The 19581-nt window shown below is 43.5% G+C and overlaps 1 protein-coding gene across 2 annotated transcripts; it reads right to left on the bottom strand.

Annotated features, from left to right (window-relative positions):
- Nucleotides 1-2203: 2203 nt before the first annotated feature.
- Nucleotides 2204-18885, bottom strand: DLL4 (delta like canonical Notch ligand 4). Of its 2 annotated transcripts, XM_083742607.1 has the most exons (11): nucleotides 17304-18881; nucleotides 16881-17144; nucleotides 16222-16279; nucleotides 14108-14380; nucleotides 11792-11852; nucleotides 11491-11621; nucleotides 9506-9675; nucleotides 8100-8319; nucleotides 6278-6986; nucleotides 5100-5208; nucleotides 2204-4054 (listed from the first exon to the last, which is right to left on the bottom strand). In XM_083742607.1, the coding sequence occupies exons 1-11, from the start codon at nucleotides 17355-17357 to the stop codon at nucleotides 4049-4051; spliced, it is 2055 nt and encodes a 684-aa protein (XP_083598733.1). In that variant the 5' UTR covers nucleotides 17358-18881; the 3' UTR covers nucleotides 2204-4048. The 2 variants fall into 2 exon arrangements, with proteins under 2 accessions (XP_083598733.1, XP_083598732.1); XM_083742606.1 differs by having other exon boundaries at nucleotides 16881-18885.
- Between the last annotated feature and the right edge of the window lie 696 nt (nucleotides 18886-19581).

The following is a 19581-nucleotide window of genomic DNA, read 5'->3' as shown; positions in this document are numbered from 1 at the left end:
GACTGATTAGGATTTTCGGCTGATTTTACTAAGCAAAGAATAAAAGAGGCAAACGGAGTTTTTAAGAAGGTAAACAAAACTGTGTATCATTAAAAATAAGGGCAAAATAAGGACTGCTCATTAATAGTTGTTATGACTTGTTTAATGATGTGTTATGAATTATAGGCAGGATTCACCTAATGAACCCCATCGGAGGACAGCCCTAACCTTAATCCTGCCACCCTTGCCACCCCTTCTCTGGTGTGTGTGTGGGGGGGGGGGGTCAGGAGAACCCCAGAGCAACACACAGGGGAGGATCACTCCATTTCGCCAGTTGATATGCTTACACAGAGAGAATGTTTGTTAATAGTGTGACGTTGAACTCCACCCTCTGGGTTTGCAATTTCAAGTTGTTTTGAAGAAAGATTTTGTTTGAGAAGAGACAATGCACAGCAACCCACATAACAAAATACTTGGATTTAAAGTCATTCCATTCCATTGGCTTCATGGGCTTCAATTCAAGTACCGCAGCATAACTGAGCTGCAGCTCAGGTAGATAATGCTTAACATTTGTCTTACTTTAAGGGCAGTAATAACTGTAGTAAACCTATCGCTAATTAGCCAACATCCTGAGATTTTTATGAGTAACAAGTTAGCAGTGCCTTTGCCACTCATGATCGGCGTGAAGACGATCATGCTGTATTATTTACTACTACTGAGAAACATCCAGAAACAGGGAGCTAAAACCACCACCAGCAGCAGCATTAAACCTAGGGCACTTTCCCCTGCCATTTCTGTCAAGGCATGATTATCAAGAGGCAGCCCTGTAATAATAAAAATAATAATAAAATAAATAATAATAATAATAATAATAATAATAATAATAATAATAATAATTTATGCACCACCCATCTGGCTGGGTTTCCCCAGCCACTCTGGGTGGCTTCCAACAAAGTATTAAAATACAGTAGTCTGTTAAACATTAAAAGCTTCCCTAAAGAGGGCTTCCTTCAGATGTCTTCTAAAAGTCTGGTAGTTGTTCTTCTCTTTGACATCTGGAAGGAGGGTGTTAACAGGGCGGGTACCACTACTGAGAAGGCCCTCTGCCTGGTTTCCTGTAACTTGGCTTCTCACAGTGAGCGAACCAGGCAGAAGGCCCTTGGTCCTGGACCTCAGTGTCCCGGCTGAATGATGGGGGTGGAGACGCTACTTTAGGTATACTGGACCGAAGCCGTTTATGTGCAGGGTGGAAGGTGCAGGGTGCTGCTTGGTTGACGCTGACCCATGATAGGGCCTTCTCATGGCAGTTCCCATTTGGGGAATGCCCTCTCTGCTGAGGTGCATCTATTTCAGAAGGAATTTTAAAACAATCCTGTTTAGCCAGGCACCTGATGGGTGAAGAACACTTTTCCTAGTAACCTTGACATTATTTGCTGTGATAGTACGGTATGTTATTGTTTTACAGGTTTTTAGATGTTTTGAAGATGTTTCCACTGTATTGTTTTATCACTGATGTTGCACTGCCCTGTGCTCTTTTGGGAGGAAATATACAAATTTAATAATTAAATACATTATTATTTGGGGAAGCAGAAATCTGGACATGTGCCCGGATCTGTAATAAACAATGCTGTGACCTAACACTGAAAAGAATTCAATTACCGGTAGTTATGCGTCTTATATGCAGTTTCTAATTTCTGTTTTCTCTCACACATTTTATCATATTTACTTTGCATCCTGTTTAAAGCATTTGGGAAGAGACAGCTGCTCTGATACATCCTGAACTCTATTAGAATAGAGAAAGGTAAGAAGCCAGCAAAGGAACTTTGTCGCACGTTAATAGAATATAAAGTTGAAAAGTAAGTTTATTTATGTCCCGAATCCTTTTCCAGAATGAACAACAGATGTAATTTCTATTGTTGTGTAAGAACTAATATAGGCCAGGGTTTTGTCCTTATTCTAAGGACTATGTAAAAAGCTTGGCTTTATTACACTTCTAGATTAAAAATGTAAGAATTCTTACATTTACAGCTTATCAACTAAAAAATAAATAAACTGAATTCATTCACCAGAAACTTTGTGAACTTTGCACATGTTATGTAATGCCAAGCAACAAATTTATATTACTACAGGACCTGTTAGAACTCAGCCTCTATGACAAAGAGATTTCCTGTAAACACTGGAAGATCATGAAACTCAAGTCATAAAATGAGAAACCACACCAAACTTTGCAGTAGCAGGAAAGTATTTTCATTATTTGAAAAAAAAATAAAATTCAAACTTTGTCATCACATAAAAACATAACATGATAAGTAATAAACATATTTACACTTCTGTTTTTGATTATAAATATACATTATATACAAAATAATGTTACAAAATGTAGAAAGTTCAGTGCTTCTGATTTTCTTTTTAAATTATTGAAATACTATGTTTTAAAATAACTACAAACAGACACTAGTATAAACCATATTATTGATTTCTGAAGGTCATTTTCATAACGGTCTTGAATGGTCAGACCAAAAGGTCAGTAGTGAACATTCTGAGCAAAATCTTGCTTGCACAATTCAAGGCTGGAGGTGAACAAAACCGATGCTGGGATTTACAAGGTCAGGAACATTGCTCTTCCACCACAGAAAGCACAATCCCAACTTCCTTGAATGAAAATTTGCTTCCTCTCTCTGCTTCCGCCATATTCCCTTTCCCACAGTACATGTTTATCACTACAAACATCACAGCACTTCCTATCTGAAATGTCTATTATTATTGCTGTAAATGTATGAGAGTCTGTGTGCACTGAGTTTTCCAGTTCAGAACTGCTCCTTTGGACTAAAAAACGTAAGGTTACTCCTTTCCTTGTAGCAGTGTGAAGGAATGAAGAAGCAGGACAAACCAAGAAATTTATGATTTCACCTACAGATATCCCTCCATAAGTCCCCCTTGTAGCTTAGTCTTTCTTAGTCCAGCAGAGCTGTAGATAGTGGTGGTTGTTCTGCAGCAAGGAATAAAACTTCAGGGCTCATAAGCACTTCCCTGGCTGTAAAAGACCCACAAGTTTAGACTTGGAGGTTATTTGCAATTGGTGGCACCAGATTCAGATATCCAACACAAAATTCCAAATCCTACCTAATGCATATGAAGAAGAAACACACTTCTATTCATGGTGACTAGTAGTGCAAAGGGCATGAAAACAGCTGATTGATTTTAAACGCACTTGTAAGGCTTTCAGCGAGCACTGGGATTACGTTTCCTCATACTGAGGAGGCAGCAGCGGCAGGATTCTCCTCTGCTGTTTAAGTCCATGGATGTTTCTGTCATTCAGAAATAGGAGCAAATCCCAATTCACTGCTCAGTTCACCAAAGCATCATCCTAGGAGATGAAATGCCAGCTCATTATCCATCTCCCCTTACATTGTTTGGAACACATGGAAGGGGGAAAGGGATGTAAAATAGAGAAGCAACAGGAGGTACTGGTAGTAAGTAACTCCTTGCCAATACTGTTTGGGTACTGCAGGGGGAAAAGGCAGGTATGTCTTGATTTGGGCTCTCTAGATTCTTAAACATGCTTCAGGCACTTTCAAATCCAGAAATAAATGGTGAGCTCATTTATTCTGTATCCATTATATGCATAGAAAAACATGTTTCTTCATTCATTCTTCTCACAGTATTGCTGGTTTATTCTGTGATGGCAGAGTGACTTTTGCACCAACGGGCACCTTCCAAGATTGAAGTTTTGGAAAGTCACACAACTGTCCACGAGCAACTGGCAGCAAAGTAATTTCAAAGGCTAGTAAAAGACACCACCACTGCCTCTCCCCTCCCTGTAGTCAATTATATTCCTCCTATCAGACTTCAAAATAAGGGAACAAGGGGGGCAAAAGGTCTATTGCATCTTTAAATTCACAGTCTGTCCAGTTCACCCACTTCCATCCTCTCCTCCTCCTGAGAGCAGCAAATTGCATATAATTAAAAAAATCCAAGTCCGATCCAATTGTGAATTGTAAACAATTAGCAGGAATGTCCACCTTGTGGCATCTCCAACACTGAGGTGCAAACAGAGCGACCTTCATTCTTATACCTGTTTATAAACAAATGGGAGGGGGAGAAATTAGAAACAGGAAGTGCTATTCAAAATACAGATTAAAGTTGCAATCCAAATTCCCCAGCAGTAGCAGCAGAGCTTTGTGGAGCTGTGGGCCACCAGATGGGAGCAGGATAATTGGCCTGGTGCTGTCAAGTGAGGGCAAGGGGACTGGCATGAATTTTATCAATATCCCCTTTCTGTTGTAGCCCTTTGCTCCACATTCCATGCCTTTTTGAAACAGGTTTTCAGGAGGTGTGGGGTGCTAGAGAATGCAGAATTCTGGTTTCAGAAGTAAGAGCTTAAGCCAATGTCTTTACTCTGGGATTCAGACCTTAAAAACAAAACAAAAAACCCTGAAGAAACTAACCCATTCATTTCTCTATTTTCTTAAGTATTGTTTGCAGGAATGATCTGGAGCAACACTAGAAATAGGGTAGTTCCATTACTACCCACTACTTGCCAGATGTATGCAAATGATGCCTGAAAGTCTTAAACTACATTGCTATCTTTTCAGATTTTTATTACAAAAAAATGAGACCTTAGGTCTATAAATTAATGACTATTGGTGACAAATATAGCTTGGGAGCAGGATAGCTGAAGGATCATCCCTCTCTGCATAAATCTGCTTGTCAGTTGTGGCCATCTTCCAGGGCTTTGCTCTATGTTCTGCAGCCAAGGCAGGGCCTTTTCGGTGATGGCACTCCGACTGTGGAACTGCCACCCAAGGAAGAATACACTGGCCCCTTCTTTATTGTCAGGTAGGTGGTCAAGACATTTTTCCTCTTTTAATATGTGTTGTTATCTCCGTTTAATTCTTGTTTTGAATGTCATTTTTGTTTGCATTGATATTATTGCTATAAACTGCTTTCAGAGCTCTTTTTGGAGCTAAAGGCAATATAGAAATGTTTAAGTAATTAAAGCAGTGGACGCTGTAACACTCCAATAGTTTGACTTTAGCCCCAATGGCGCACTCTTCCGCTGTCTCTTGAGACAAGCGGATGGCAACACAAATTAAAATCTATGTAGGCAACATACATACCTCTGTGGCTATAACACACTCATTTCGCTCCTCTGCTATCACAAAGACAGATTGGTACATGGAATCCCTTGGAGAGCATATAGCTGATATTCTACATTCTGGCTTTTCACTGTTGAAAACAAAAAACCATGATAAAATTTCTAAGCAAAATTTTCTCGTTTCATGTGTTAAAACTGAAGAAAGGATCTTTTACAGTAGCTTAGGCCATGAATGACTGCAAATATTGAAAAATTCAGTTTCCCACCAATGACAACCTCAGTCTTCTATGACCAAATAACTATGACCAGGCTGAAACTTGCATATGGGGAGTAGCCTGGTTTCAAGTAGCATTCATTGTGTTTTATTGAACCAAGTAAATCAGCTTGACTTACTAGGTGCAGTAGATGCACAAAATTTTAAATATTTTATGTAAAGGCTGTAAGTCTGCATTAAAAGATAGAATTTGGAACTACTTGGCTGCACTTTCTTTTTGGCTCTCTGCATTTCCTCACATTCACAAGACCAATTAAATTAGGTGAGCAGTTCAAAAAGGATCTGGGTAGAGGTGTTTTTGTGAAGTAAACAACTTTGACAGGAACAAACGCATGCCATGATAAGACATAGTTTGTCTTAAACCATGGTTGAATTGTGAGTGTGCCTCTGCTGCGTAGACCCCTTGTATGGCTTCTCCCTACTTGCCCCATGTAGCTCAAACAAGCCATAGTATGATTTATCACATCATTCAATCCCAGACCATGAATTGTTTGCTTTAAACTGACGATGAGCGATAAGCGGAAAAAAAACTTAAGAACAAACATTAGTTGCTTTCGAGCCCTCAGATAATGGTTTCTTGGAATCTGTTACAACATAGTCCTACCACCTATCTAGCTACAGGATTGGCCTTGAATCAGTGGACTGCAACCTGGCCATAAGATGGGTCATGCCAAGGCATTTACCATAATGTTACCGGTATTTCATTTAAGTTTTAAGGAAGTTAAACTACTTCCAAAACTTGATAGACTGTCAACACTCCTCTGTTGCTGTGAGCGAAGTGTACTCTGCATGTCAGAGCTATCCACTTTCCATGCTTTTCAGAATCTAACACATTTATGAGTTGTGCCCTACTCCTGTTTTTTGCACTACATAGGCTTCCTTGTTCACAAATGCAGAGAAACTAGATCTTTAGAAGGTGTTCATACCTGCGTAACCAGAAGGGTGATTTCTCTCCTATACATTTTTCACTTTTATGATATTTGTCTTCCTGAGCCCCTCTACTCGTCAGTTCCTTCATCAGGTTATAATCCAATGTGTGATTCTTAAGTTTGTAGTTTGATTTCTCCAACACGCAGTCTACTTCGAGGTCTTTGTTTTTATTGGTGTTTTTAAGTTGAGAGGCTGGGATGAGATTTTCCTTCTGGAAGTCAGACAGGTTGTTCATGGCTTCTGAATTCTGTTCTGGCTGTCTCTGCATCTGCCGGATAACTATAGCTATCATGCAGCACAAAATGAGAAGAGCCACTAGCCCGACTCCCATGGATATGGCCACCCAAGGAACCTGTTTAGGAGGCTCTGAAACTGAACGCACTGGAAATTCACAATGGCTGCCCATGAAGCCAGAAGGGCAGTGACAAGCAAAAGTAGTAGGATAAAGCCCAACATAGCATGTTCCCCCATTCTGGCAGGGCTCAGAGGCACACTCATCTCTAGTTCTGGTTTCACAGTTTTTGCCAGCGTAGCCTGGCAAGCAAGTACATGTATAATCATGTGTAGTCACAAGGTCATGACAAGATCCTCCATTGGCGCATGGATTTCTGGAACACTTGCTGATGTTTATCTCACATTTCTGACCGGAGAAACCAGGACGACAGCGACACACGTGTTGCTGGCCCAAAACAAAGCATTGCCCACCTGTAGAGAAGAGCGCAGTAAAAAAAAAAAAAAAGGTTGGTTAGGAATGTATTTTTTATTATTATTTAACGAGTGCTGTGTGTTGCACTGAACACAGAAGCAAAGACCAAGACTACCCCAGGCACTAGAATATACAGGGTGAGTCCTTTAAAAGAGGCCCTGTGGATACAGAGTACACATGTTCCACGGGGCCTCTTTTAAAAGACTCACCCTGTAGTAGTACAACCAACAGGGCAAAGCTGAGAAGACATAACCTGATACAGAATCATCAAGAATGAAGTAGGAGGACATAAGCAAGTAGCAGGCATCTCAGAATGTGTGTGGGAAATGTTATGGGAAAAGATATCAATTGGGAAATATTGACTTGATACACAAGGAGACTTTTCTAGACACAGAAGGTGCAGAAATGAGGGAAAGCAGATGACAAGAAGGTCCAGTGACAGCTAAGATTGCAGAAAAGCAAGAAGGAAAGATACAGTACAGAACTAAGATTTAGAAAACCAAAAATAGGTGTCAGATGGTCCATCAGTCGCTTCCAAAATCCACCGATGGACCTCATGAAAATTGCAGAGGGTCTTGGAGGCACTTATGGATTTTTCTGTCAGTTGTAGCAATTAGAATGCGCTACGCTAGATGCTGTATTATTTTGAATTCTATTTTTACAGATACACTGTTCCACCTGAATAACATTTGTGGAGCACTAGTGGTCTACAGACCTATTTGGGATCCCCTATACTATAGTCTTACAAAGTGGTCATGTATATAAATAAACAGCATTGCAAACTACTCCTCCACCCTGTGAGTTAAAGAGCAACTTGGGAAGAGTTATTTTGAGCTGGGGGGAAAGAATTACTGGAGGGAAAGGGTTAAGGAGACTCTTTCCCCCTCCACTCGGCCCAAGCTGATCCTTTTTTAAAAAATGTGGAGAAAAAAATATGCAACTCCACGTAACATGCAATATAAACCTCACAAGTAAGTAGAAAATATACTGTACAAAGTATACCTTATAATAGGAAAAGAAAACTGACAGATCAAGGGAGGAACACAGAATCAGATTAAAGTTTCATTATCGTCTGTCCCCAAAGATGAAACTCCTCTGGTGAAAGGACTTACCATTAGAACAGGGGTTGTTGGTACACCTGTCTTCTTTCTTTTCGCAGTTGGATCCTGTAAAGCCCATAGGACAAATACAAGCATAGCTGGTTCCCCCTTCTCTTTCGAGGCATGTGCCACCATTAAAACATGGAGAATCGACACAAGTCAAGGCACTGTGCTCACAATTAACACCATCGTATCCTGGGGGACATGTGCATTTGTAGTATTTCCCTAAATCCTGTGGGGGGGGGGGATAAGGAATATATAAAATTTAGCTCCTTCAAACAAGTTGCCTTCAGTTAACATTTCCTGTCCATATTTCAAAGGGACATAAACTTTCAGAGATGTGAAAGCAGATGCACCCAAAACAAATTAAATTAAAATGGAATCAGATTGGGTCTCCAGGTAAGTAGTAACTTGGGGACCAAGCAGGGCTAAAACACAAATACTGTAAAGGGTCTTGCAGATGAAAAAGTATGTGCACACTATAAATTAAGCGATACCACTACAACAAGACAAGTTCATACCGACAATGTACTTCTCAACTATTGATGGTTACTAAAAAGAGCACTGAGGGAATAAGACTTATTAACCTGCTATGGACTGTACATACTCAGACACAACCAAAGTGAAGTAAGACAGACTGAAAATACTACTTACAGTATAACTGTGTAGCTAAAAGAAGGTACGTGAAACAGATAGATGTGTTTTATATAGTACTGAAGGCCAGGACTATGCAGGGGGATCAGTAATATTTTTGCTTTTGTATGTGTGCAAGCCCTATGTGAGCTTCAGGGCCCCTCTGTGCCATAGCTGGGGGTGCCACCATATCTGCACCAGTGCTACCCCCGCCCTTTTTTTTGCCGATGCCACAGTGCCTGCTAACTTCTCCTTCCCCAGTGGCCAGGAAGAGTCTCCAAGATGGTATCCACCAACTATCTACCTTGAAATCATCATCAGAGGCCCTCAGAATAGCAAGAGGCTGCTAGGAGGAAGGGCCTTCACAGGAACAGCATCCTGGTTCTGGAATGTTCTCCCTAGGGAGGCTCACTTGGAGCATATTCTGCATTCCCTTCAGTGTCAGGCAAAGGCTATTTTAAAATTCTCCCAGGCTTTTTAGGGACTTTTAATAGTTTTGATATTTTGATTTAAATTTTAAAGATCTGCCTGTGGTTGGTTTTCTTGTTTTATTTCTGCTGTAATGTGTTGCTTTTATTGTTTGTACTGTATTTTAACAATGTACACCCTCCTTCCCCAGACCTGTAACCAGTCAAGCAGTCCCTCCTCTTTACTGGTCAAACAGGGGTATTGTGAACATTCATGCATACTACCCCAAAGTCATCAGTGGAAGGGCAAGATATAAATATGGAAAGCTGCTTTTTCTCTTTTCACAAATAAATTCCCAACATATAATTAGTTCTTACTGTGCAACTGCCTCCATTCTTGCAGGGGTTACTGTCACATTCGCTGATATTCCGTTCACAGTCAACACCAGTAAAACCCTCTTTGCAGGAACACGTATAACTTCCCTGGCCAGTGTTCATGCAGGTGGCCCCATTCTTGCACGGTCTGTGATGGGTGCAGTAGTTCAGATCTGCAAGGACAGAAACATGACAATGAGATAGTTATGTTTTAACAAAGAACAAAAAAGATGAGGCACTAGAAGTAGCAGAACAGAGACATTGACCAAAACACCTTCAATTTATTGTTCAATAGAATCAATGGAAATTTGTGTCCCCAGCCAGGAGGACTTTTAGGAATGCCTAAAATAAACTTATCCTGGGGGTGCATAAGCTCAGTACTTTCCCCACAATGTAGTTCTCATTGCCACAATGAGTAATGTTTAAAATCTTTCCATATGCAATAAGACAAAAAGCAAAGTGGTGGCCCTCACTTTTGTTCATAACCTGGTATATCAAAACGACATGGAAGGAAATGGACTTAGGAGCTTACTATGAGCTTTTAGTATCATGAATATAACCAAGATAAGATGGCATACTTTACTTAATGATAGATGATCAATCAGCATTTCACCTGCTAGGCCAATTAAAATACCCTTTTATCCTGCAATAACTACTGTATATATGCATCCTTAGGGCTATAAGAATGATTTTGCTTTGAATCTGGGTGGGCTGATAAATGTACTGCGTTTGGAGCCAATACTTGTATTTGTAGGTGCCTAAAGCTATTAGCAATAAAGGGATTTAAATGTGCATTTATCAAGTTGAAAAAGATCCTAGTTAAGTTTATACACTTCCAACATTCTCATTAGGTAGGCTTTCTCTAGACAAAGTTTCTTCTGCAAGGTTCAGAAATGTTTCTTAAGATGTTCAATCATACATAGGTGGTATAACTACCTTGAAATATATTGACCATCTATGTGGTTAATAAATTTAATAATTGCATGTCTGCATATTCCCTATTCGGGATGCAGGTGACGCTGTGGGTAAAACCTCAGCGCCTAGGACTTGCCAATCGCATGGTCGGCGGTTCGAATCCCCATGGTGGGGTGTGCTCCCATCGTTCGGTCCCAGTGCCTGCCAACCTAGCAGTTGGAAAGCACCTCCGGGTGCAAGTAGATAAATAGGGACCGCTTACCAGCGGGAAGGTAAACGGCGTTCCGTGTGCTGCGCTGGCTCACCAGATGCAGCTTGTCACGTTGGCCACGTGACCCGGAAGTGTCTGCGGACAGCGCTGGCTCCCAGCCTATAGAGTGAGATGAGCGCACAACCCTAGAGTCTGTCAAGACTGGCCCATATGGGCAGGGGTACCTTTACCTTTACCTTTATATTCCCTATAAGGATTCCATTGTAGCAAAAGAACTTGTAACCCCAGTTTAAAGTGCAGATATGACTTTGGAGAACCATAGTTATTCAACTGAGATTACATCAGAGATCATGCAAACATGTCAGATGCATGGCCAAGCCTGTCCCTTGAAACATAATCTGGAGATTTCCCCCAATTTCCATTTATTTTAAATTCTGCATTTGTCATATAAGAATATTCCCATGAGTAAAAATAAGGAAGAGCCAGATTCTGTTTGCTTGTGATACCATATGTTTAGAAAACTGCCTCAGTTAAGTACTGTATATGATAGATCACTAAATATACAGTTTTTATAAGGGACAAGAGGCAAGACTAAATGTGCAGTATATATACTTAAAAGAAAAATATGTGTGAATAATTTTGAATGTTCCTGTAAACATATACCACTTTTACAGAAAGAGAAGAATTTAAGAGAAATGTTGACATTTGGCCACAATCATTCAAGACAATCAGATTCAAAGTCTATTAGTTAGACTTCTTGCAGCAACCTAAAATGTTAAATTTCTCCATAAGAAATTTATCAGCAAGAAAAAACCACTCACATTAAAATTAATGCATTTTTGTTATAACTACATCAACTAACCTTGATCACAAAAAAGGCCTCCCCAGCCTTCATCGCATATGCACTTTCCTGGTTTTGTACAGGTCCCATGGCGACAACCCACATGAGGGATACATTCATTACAGTAACGGCCTTTCCAACCACTACGACAGCTGAAAAGAAACAATTGAAATGTCTGAATTAACTGTTACTATACTTTGAGCTTACTTGAAGTCAAAGGGGATTTTATCAGTGATGACCACTGAAATGAGTAAAGTGAGAAGGGAGAGAAATGGGACTCATACTGTTAATCACATTGAGATCTAATCCAGCAACTACTTACATGCACTCTCTTGGCTTTCTGCAAAATCCATTTTTCTCTGAACACCCTTCTAGACAGATAGCTGTTTCATTGGGGGAAAAAAAGTTTGAGTTAATACTTTCAAAAATGCATTTCAAAGTATTTCTTATTGTATTTGTATCCAACAAGCTCAAGACAGCAGCCTAGTTTGCACATCACAGTAAATATTAGTTAACTGTTTACTGTAAACTCTGAACTGGGCTGCTGATCTGGTAACAAGCCACGATTCCTGGCTTAGCATTATGCTTGAATCAGGGATTGTGGCTTATTTCATGCCCCCAAAATAATGACCATGGTTTCAGCAAAACAAATCCTGATCCCTGGTTGGGTATAATGCTAAGCTAGGGTAATATTTTGTTTCCTCTTGCACGCTGGCAGGGAGCACCAAAAGAGTCCAGTAAACCATTAACTCTGGTTTATTATGATGTGCAAACATGGTCAACATGTTTTCTCATTGACAATCCTGAGAAGCAGTGACTGTCCCAGAGGCAGGGAGTGAATGGCCCACAATTGCTTACAGTTGTATTTTGCACTAAACAAAAATTCAAATTCTGTTCCAAAGATTCTATGCCATGCTCAAAATTATGCAAATCAATGTGAAGTGGAAGCATGTACAATTTTATGTATAAAACAAGTGTAATTTACATGCATTATTGTGAATTCAACATTTGATTTGCTTTTTAAAGGCAGAGAACTAGAAGAAACCAGTAGCACCAGCACCGTTCTTAAAGAAATTTCCTTTAGGCCAGGAGTTTTTTTGTTTTGTTTTGTCAACAAATATCGACTTGGTTCCCTAAGACCAATGAAAACAAGAAGTTTTCATTGGATTTTTAGAATTCCTACAGCTGCACTGCCATCAGTTTTGATGATAGCTGTGAGATATAGACACAACTTTAGCAATAAAAAAACTCTAAACTTCTTAGATGTACCTGAACCCATAGTTAAAATGCCAGTATGAAATTCACTAAGAAGCTGCTCTGGCAACTGGAAGTGTTTTGAAATGTAAAATTAGACTTGAGAATACCTTTTACAATTCTTGTTATCCTTATCTAGAACATTAAGCTAAGATACTGGGGACATTTGATGCAGTCACCATCTAAAGCTGGCTGACTGAAAGTAGTTGCAAAGCAAGGAGTGGAAATGATGTGAAGCCCAGATGCAGAAAATGGTGTGGTGGCCCCAGGAGCAGGTGCAATAAGAAAAGGAACCATTTATGAGGGAGCTACATTCCCCCGATTCTTTAATACCAAGGGAATGGGGGTGGAGACAACTGTGGTTCCCATTCATTTCCATTATTGCACATACACTACCTCACCCAGACAAATGAATGGAGTGGCATTTTGCTCTACTGACTTGCTTAGAGTTGGAGGTCTGTAATCAAAATGGGCACACCTGCAGCCACCATAAATGGCAGCACAACGGAATATATGGAGCCTAGGAAATTGCCAAAGGCCTTCTAAATGTAAAAAATGGTCCCAGAGTGTAAGTAATGTGAATCAGTAAAACCAATGCCTGGCTGCAGCCTTATAGAAACTTTCAAATCACATTTGTGTGTATTAATTAGAATTAATTAATTAATTAATTCCAAAGACAATTGCATCAAAGAACTGATGTCCAGTAGTGCAGCTCGGTCATTTGAAATCTGAATTTAGGAGAACCATTTAATCTGTAAACTCTGTGCATACACTTCGAGGGATGGAGAGAAGAAACTAGTCTCGGATATATGACAGTGGGTGTTTTTTGTAAAAAAAATGCTATTTTCATGCTTTAAGAAGGAACTTATTTGGCCCGTTCCAGATAAGACTTTTCGCTGGCGCCCGTTTCCTCATATTATAACTGTCCATGCTATAACTATGAAGCGCTCATAATGGGGTTAGGAGGCCAGTGATACTTATAGGGACATTTCTGGTTCTCAGTTGGAACTGGAAGGACACAGTAACGCATCCGCATTCCGTCCTGCCTATGAGTTTAAACAAAACGCCGTCTCCATCCCTCTCTCTGCCTCGACCCTCGCAGGTTGCTTTTCCGAATCCCCTCAGCCCTCTCGCCCGACCCTTTCAACCCCTCCGCCGACCTCTAAGGGCTCGCGCACGCGCAGTGTCCCCCTAGGGAGGGAATCGGGGTTGCTTTGCTTTCTTTGCCTCCTCTCCGCCAGCTGTTGGCGCCCGCGACCGGCAGGGGGAGCTGTCGCGCCTTTCCCTGCCCTCGAGGCGCAGTTTGCGCGCCCGCCCGCGCGTTTTCCGCGCCAACTGGGGGGGGGGGCGGGAGGTCTAGGGCGGGAAGGGCGGCCTCGCTCACCGTCGGTGCAGTAGTCCCCCGTCCAGTCGGGCAGGCAGGCCATGGTGCCGTCGGCTTTGCAGACATAGTGGCCGAAGAGGTCGTCGCGGTCCTTGCAGAGGCGGGAGCAGTTGTCGCCGTAGTAGTGCTCGTTGCACACCACGCGGTAGGAGAAGTTCAGGCGGGCCCACTCGTGGCTCTGCTGGTCCGGCAGCCACGCCTCGCCCACGGCCAGCGAGCGCCGGATCGCCATCTGGCTGATGAGCCACTTCCGGGCAGGGGGCTTGGATCCGGCTGCGGCGGGAAGGACACAAGCTAGGTTAGGGCTTGAGGGAGAAACAGGATACTTTCCCCGAACCCCGTCTCCCTTTCTAGCCACATCCAAGGCCCCTGTGCCAACAAGGTCTTTGGTTTGCGCCAGACTCAACTGCGGAATCTGTAATGCGTGAAGAAATGCCCCTGGGCACGTGCAGAGTGTCACTCACTCACCACTTAAATTGGGGAATAAACAGCATAGAGGCAGATGATAAGGTTTTGGATTGCATGCAGAAGCACATCTCTTTAAAATATAAAAAGCTTTGCACTGACAGTCACCACCCTATCTCACACCGTCCTCTAGCTTGAGTCCATCTGTTATACTTTAACCTTTGCATGCCACCTCTGCATCCTCTCTCACATCCCAAAGGACTATTTGCACTGTTGTTTTACAGAACCCATCCCATAGTGTGGTACTGCATCCTCACAGGTTAGTTGCCACTTTCCCCCCAGCGGGTGGGGTGGCAGTGCATCCGTTTAATGGCTGTATAATAAGCAGAAATCCAACATGTAAAATATTTTCCATCCTGGCATTCTCCTTGTGGAGACATGCTACACCTGCTGAAGTTCTTTCTGCCTTGCAATAAAGTTGTTTCAGGCACAGAGGCTCTGCTGGATACAGGTGGTAACTCTGCTCACAGTTCATCCCTTATGATAAAGCACACTGGGCACTTAACTGCTCCTCTCGTCTGATGTGCCTTGGCTGTTCACAACAAGGAAGAATTCCCACACAGTGTCCTTCTGGCCCATGCTAACATGCACAGTGCTACCACACACTATGCCCTTATTAAAACATTCTCACATTACACGCCAGCTTGTGCTTCCTCTCCAGTGTCACTGTAATTAGCGATGGCGTCTAGCATCAATCTTCTAGCCCCAACATACAAGCCCAGACTCTGTGCAATAGATTTCATCAGCTGGTGCCCTCATATTTTTTTAAGTAGCAATGCTCATTGCAACATGCTCAATATAATTAAAAACAGTGAAGGATTTTGTTTTAGGGGGCTGGATTGAAGGTAAGAAATCCTAATAATGCCAAATAAAGAGAATCAACCTGGCCCTCAAAAGGCATTTGTGACAACACGTTACCACTGAAATTAAACTGAGGAAGAAAATTGCATTATTCAGCCCAAGTAGTGTGCCAAATAATGTTGATTAAAATATTAATAAGCCAGGAGTATATAGAGACATTTGGGGCTCAACCACTGGGCTGCAGTAATTAGGGGGTCAGGGGTCACGATACCAGTGTAAAAGCACTGTTCTCTTTTGCCTTTAGTATCCATTATTGTTCGCTGTGGTCCTGAGAAGCTTTACAGAAAGCCTTTCAAAGTAAGAGCTCTTGTGCTGTTGAAATATCCTTTTCCTCTATGTCAGAAAAACATCCCAAAGCCATTATTCCTTTTCCAAAGGGCGGAATTTGAAAAAGGTGTAAAATACAGGAAAAGGCAGTCAGGACTTTTTGGCAGCCTTGCCGTTTTCTCACCAAAGAGCTCCTTTCTTTCCCACGCCAAAAATAAACGGGAGGAAACGCAATTGTGTGGAGATTAAGTAGGGGGACAAAATCAAAGCAAAACCCATCAAGATGTTGGGAACAGCTCTGCCTTGCAAATTAAAGCAAGCATCGAAAATATTTTATGAACTCACATGCAATAAGTAAAAACAATATTTATTTATGTAGCTTAGGTGGAAGCTATTTAATAACTGTGCTGGCAGACTTAGCTATTTTGTGTTGGTTTTTTTTAAGCTAGCTTCTGCATAAAGCTGCAAGTTTTGAAAAGCTGTCGCCCCCTAGTGAGTAGGAAAGGAACGGCCATATTCACCTGCAGGATTGTAACCTTCGGGAGCGTGCCAGGCTTCAATGATCAATGAGAAAGTTCCCTGTGAATGGAAAGGAGGAGTGAGAGGAAGGCACAGAACCCAAGACAAGCGGGGAGTTCTAGTGATAAGTGATCGGAAAGGGACTGTCGGCCTCAGAGATTTAAAACAATCGGGTGAAACCAGAAAACCTCTACCTGGCGGTAGATATACATTTCAATTAATCTAATTGCAGATAGCATTACTTTGTCTGAGTCGATGAAATGGAGCTTCCTCCGGAGGACTGCTTTCATCTCCTGGGAAAAGGCGTCTCTCGCCTCTGACCAGGGTGCAGGAAGAAGAAATGTCCTCTCCCTGCCTCCCCAAGGCGACCCTTCCCACCCCAGCTTCGTGGAAAGCAACTTTCCCCCAGCTTCAAAATGTGCACATTTCACTCGCCTTGAGCAACTCGCCGTTCTATTCCGACATGCATTTGCAACGCCCGCAATTAGAGCGCAGCTTTCTACATGGCACCAAGTTATGGAAACAAAACGTCGAGCGCAGGGTTTGTTTATATAGCCTGCAGCTGAACCACGGCGGCCTCTGCTTTTTTATTGTTATTATTTCGACTTCCTCGCTCAGCCCCCGCCCCGCTTTTCCAAGGCTGTTGAAGGTGAGCTCTCACCGGCCACGTGAAGTTGAAAGGCAACTTGATGGGGCTGCCGAAGCCCTCAGTCTCCCGGATGGCGAAGGAGTTGATCCCCAGCACCGGGGTCACGATGCTGCCGAAGGTGCAGTCGCCCGGCGAGATCACCGCCTGGTAATGCATCAGGCACACGCGGAAGAAGGTCCTGCAGCCGGACCCGCACGACTCTCCGCTCGCCAGGGCGCCTTGGCCGTTGGCAAAGTGCCGCAGCTGCAGCTGGAAGACGCCCGAGCCGGAGACCTTCTGCGCAAAGGGGAGACACACACAACAGCAGAGCTTACACCCGAGCTTGTTCCCTTTGGGGCCAACACTTTCCAGAAAGAAAATGAAAAACTCCCCATGCACACATATATAAATGCATATATATATATATTCCCCCGACGGCTGTGCCAACATCATTACCTGCAGCGTCACCGCGACAGCCAATGTCAAGCCCACGAGGCGCAAGGCTGCCATCCTCCCGCTACGATGTGCTTAATTCCTCCCGGGCTGAGCTTTCAAGGCTCGCTCGTATTCCTCAGGTGGTCCAAAGATGCGCTGTTGTTGCTGCTGCTGCTGCCTGACTCTCCCAAGTCGTGGCATGCAGGTCAGAGGCTTCCCTTCCAAGGACTCCCCAAGTCGAAGAGGAAGGTATAATCCAGTGGGGCTGCTTTTTAAAGCATCGGCGTGGTCGGAGGGTTAAATCCCGTCGTTTATAAAACTCCCAAGCCCGGAGGAGAGAGGCGGAGGGGCGTGTGAGCGTGGCGCGGCAGCAGCTCGTTCCTTTCCCCGACCTCGACTGCTGCTCCTGCGCTCGCTCCGTGAGTGGAAAGCTGGCTTCCCTTCGCGCTGTTTATATAGTTGCCTCCTGGCCTCGCAAGCTCATTATGTAAACTGTCCGTCAGGCTCGGGAGATCCCTCCCCCTTATCTTTCTGGAAGAAGGAACCCAATGTGGTGGAGAGCCCGCAGATCCAGAATTAATACCCTGCTGCTGCTGCTCCTCCTCACTGACCACCAAGGAGCCGAGCTGATTATGAAGATGCTCCAGCATCTGTTGAGAGATTTAGTGCGCTCGCCCCGGAGACGGAGCCCTCGCAAAGGGGAAGGAGGAGGCAGGCAACCGGGGAAAGATTTTGCCTTGTGAAAAGAGTACCCTTCTCATTCGGGCTCGAAAAGACGAGGCGCTGCATGCTTCCTAAAGGAAGGCGAATGGAGTCCAAAGCGCTAGGGGACTTGTGGCTTTCCAGATGTTTTCCAACACCTACCAGCCCCAGCCAGCATGGCCAATGGTTATAGGTGAGGGGAGATGGGGTCCAACAACTTCGGGGCGCACAGATTCCCCATTCTACGCACTCTTGTTTGGCCATATAGTGTTACCTGCCCAGGTGAGAGCAAGTAAGAAACCAGAACTGACGCCAGTTCTTGAGAAATCGAAAGGCCAACCTTGCTGCGGATTTCCACACCCCTCCAAACATCTTCCCCCGGGCTGTTTGGAAAATCACTTCGATTCACAGGGCTCTGAGGCCGGCGCACCTGTGTGCCCTAACCCTGTGGCTATTTCTATCTGCAGCCCCGACGCGTAAGAGGGGAGAGGGGGCAGGACGACGTATTAACCCTTGCTCTGCCTCCGGACAGAGTGAGGCGAATTAAAGTGGCTTTGCTCTAAAGCTGGTATATTCTTCCATGCTCCTCCTGCGGCTCCCAAAGCCCTACCATTTGCGCCCCCAAACCCCACCAGCTGACTCTCCTTGGACCAAGGGAAGCTGCTCTCACCTCTCAGGTGAGGACCGGTGGAGGCAGTCATTTTCATCAACAGGAGAATCGTAACTGTATAGAGTTCAGTTTCCGTGACATCGAGGAACACGCATTGGGTACCAACCCTGTCCCAAGGGCAACATCCCCCGTGGTGTGAATGGAGAGCATTGCAGCCTGCCTGCTTGCCCGCCTTCCTCCCTCCTCGGAGCGGTGCGCCGGCTCAGATTGTATCCTGGCTGCAGGCTGGTGTGTGCCAGTAAACCCCTTGGCCTGATTGCAATGTGTGCTTATTGTTGGGTCGCGTGTCCCTCATTAAAGCCAAGCACAGAGAAGGCCTTTCATGTGGCTTTTATTTCAGCTTGTTAAAAAGGGAGGGGAAGGGGGGGGGGGAGAAGATAAACCTTCAGCTGTATGATAATGAGGTCTTGCCACCTTTATGCCAGCCCCTGTCCGCGCTTCTCTTCACCTGTAAAAAAATAAATAAAAAATAAGTGAAATAACCGGTTGGTGCGTTGTTTTGGGAAACAGTGGGTGTCTCCCAGGCAGCCCTTAGGGAATACTCTTGTTTTATTTTGAGGCGAGAAAGCATAAACATAGGTGTGGGTTTCTGCCTGAACCAGACAGGATCGCCCCATGCACTTGCTTTCAAAAGAGCAACTTTTGTGTGTTTGTGTGCGGCATGAGAAACGCCTGCCTTACAAAGCCGAGGAGGACCCAAAGCAAAATGTTGATTTAGGATATGATGTACTAACAGGGATGGGTGGTTTTTTGTTTTGTTTTTTTGTTTTTAAAGTGTGCCTGCCAGATGGCTCCTGGGGGAAGGGGAGGGGGAATCACTTGTTTCGAAATGGATGTAAACTTCTGCTGATCTTGCTTGACTCTAGAAAGTTTCTCTCTCCCCCCCCCCCTTTATAAAGCCCTGCCCATGAACTGCTGAGCGTCTGT

This window comes from Podarcis gaigeae (assembly GCF_964106915.1).
Source record: "Podarcis gaigeae genome assembly, chromosome: 1".
In the NCBI taxonomy this organism is placed as follows: Eukaryota; Metazoa; Chordata; class Lepidosauria; order Squamata; family Lacertidae; genus Podarcis; species Podarcis gaigeae.
The sequence above is the reverse complement of the archived record's forward strand: the minus strand, read 5'-3'. Positions and strand labels throughout refer to the sequence as shown.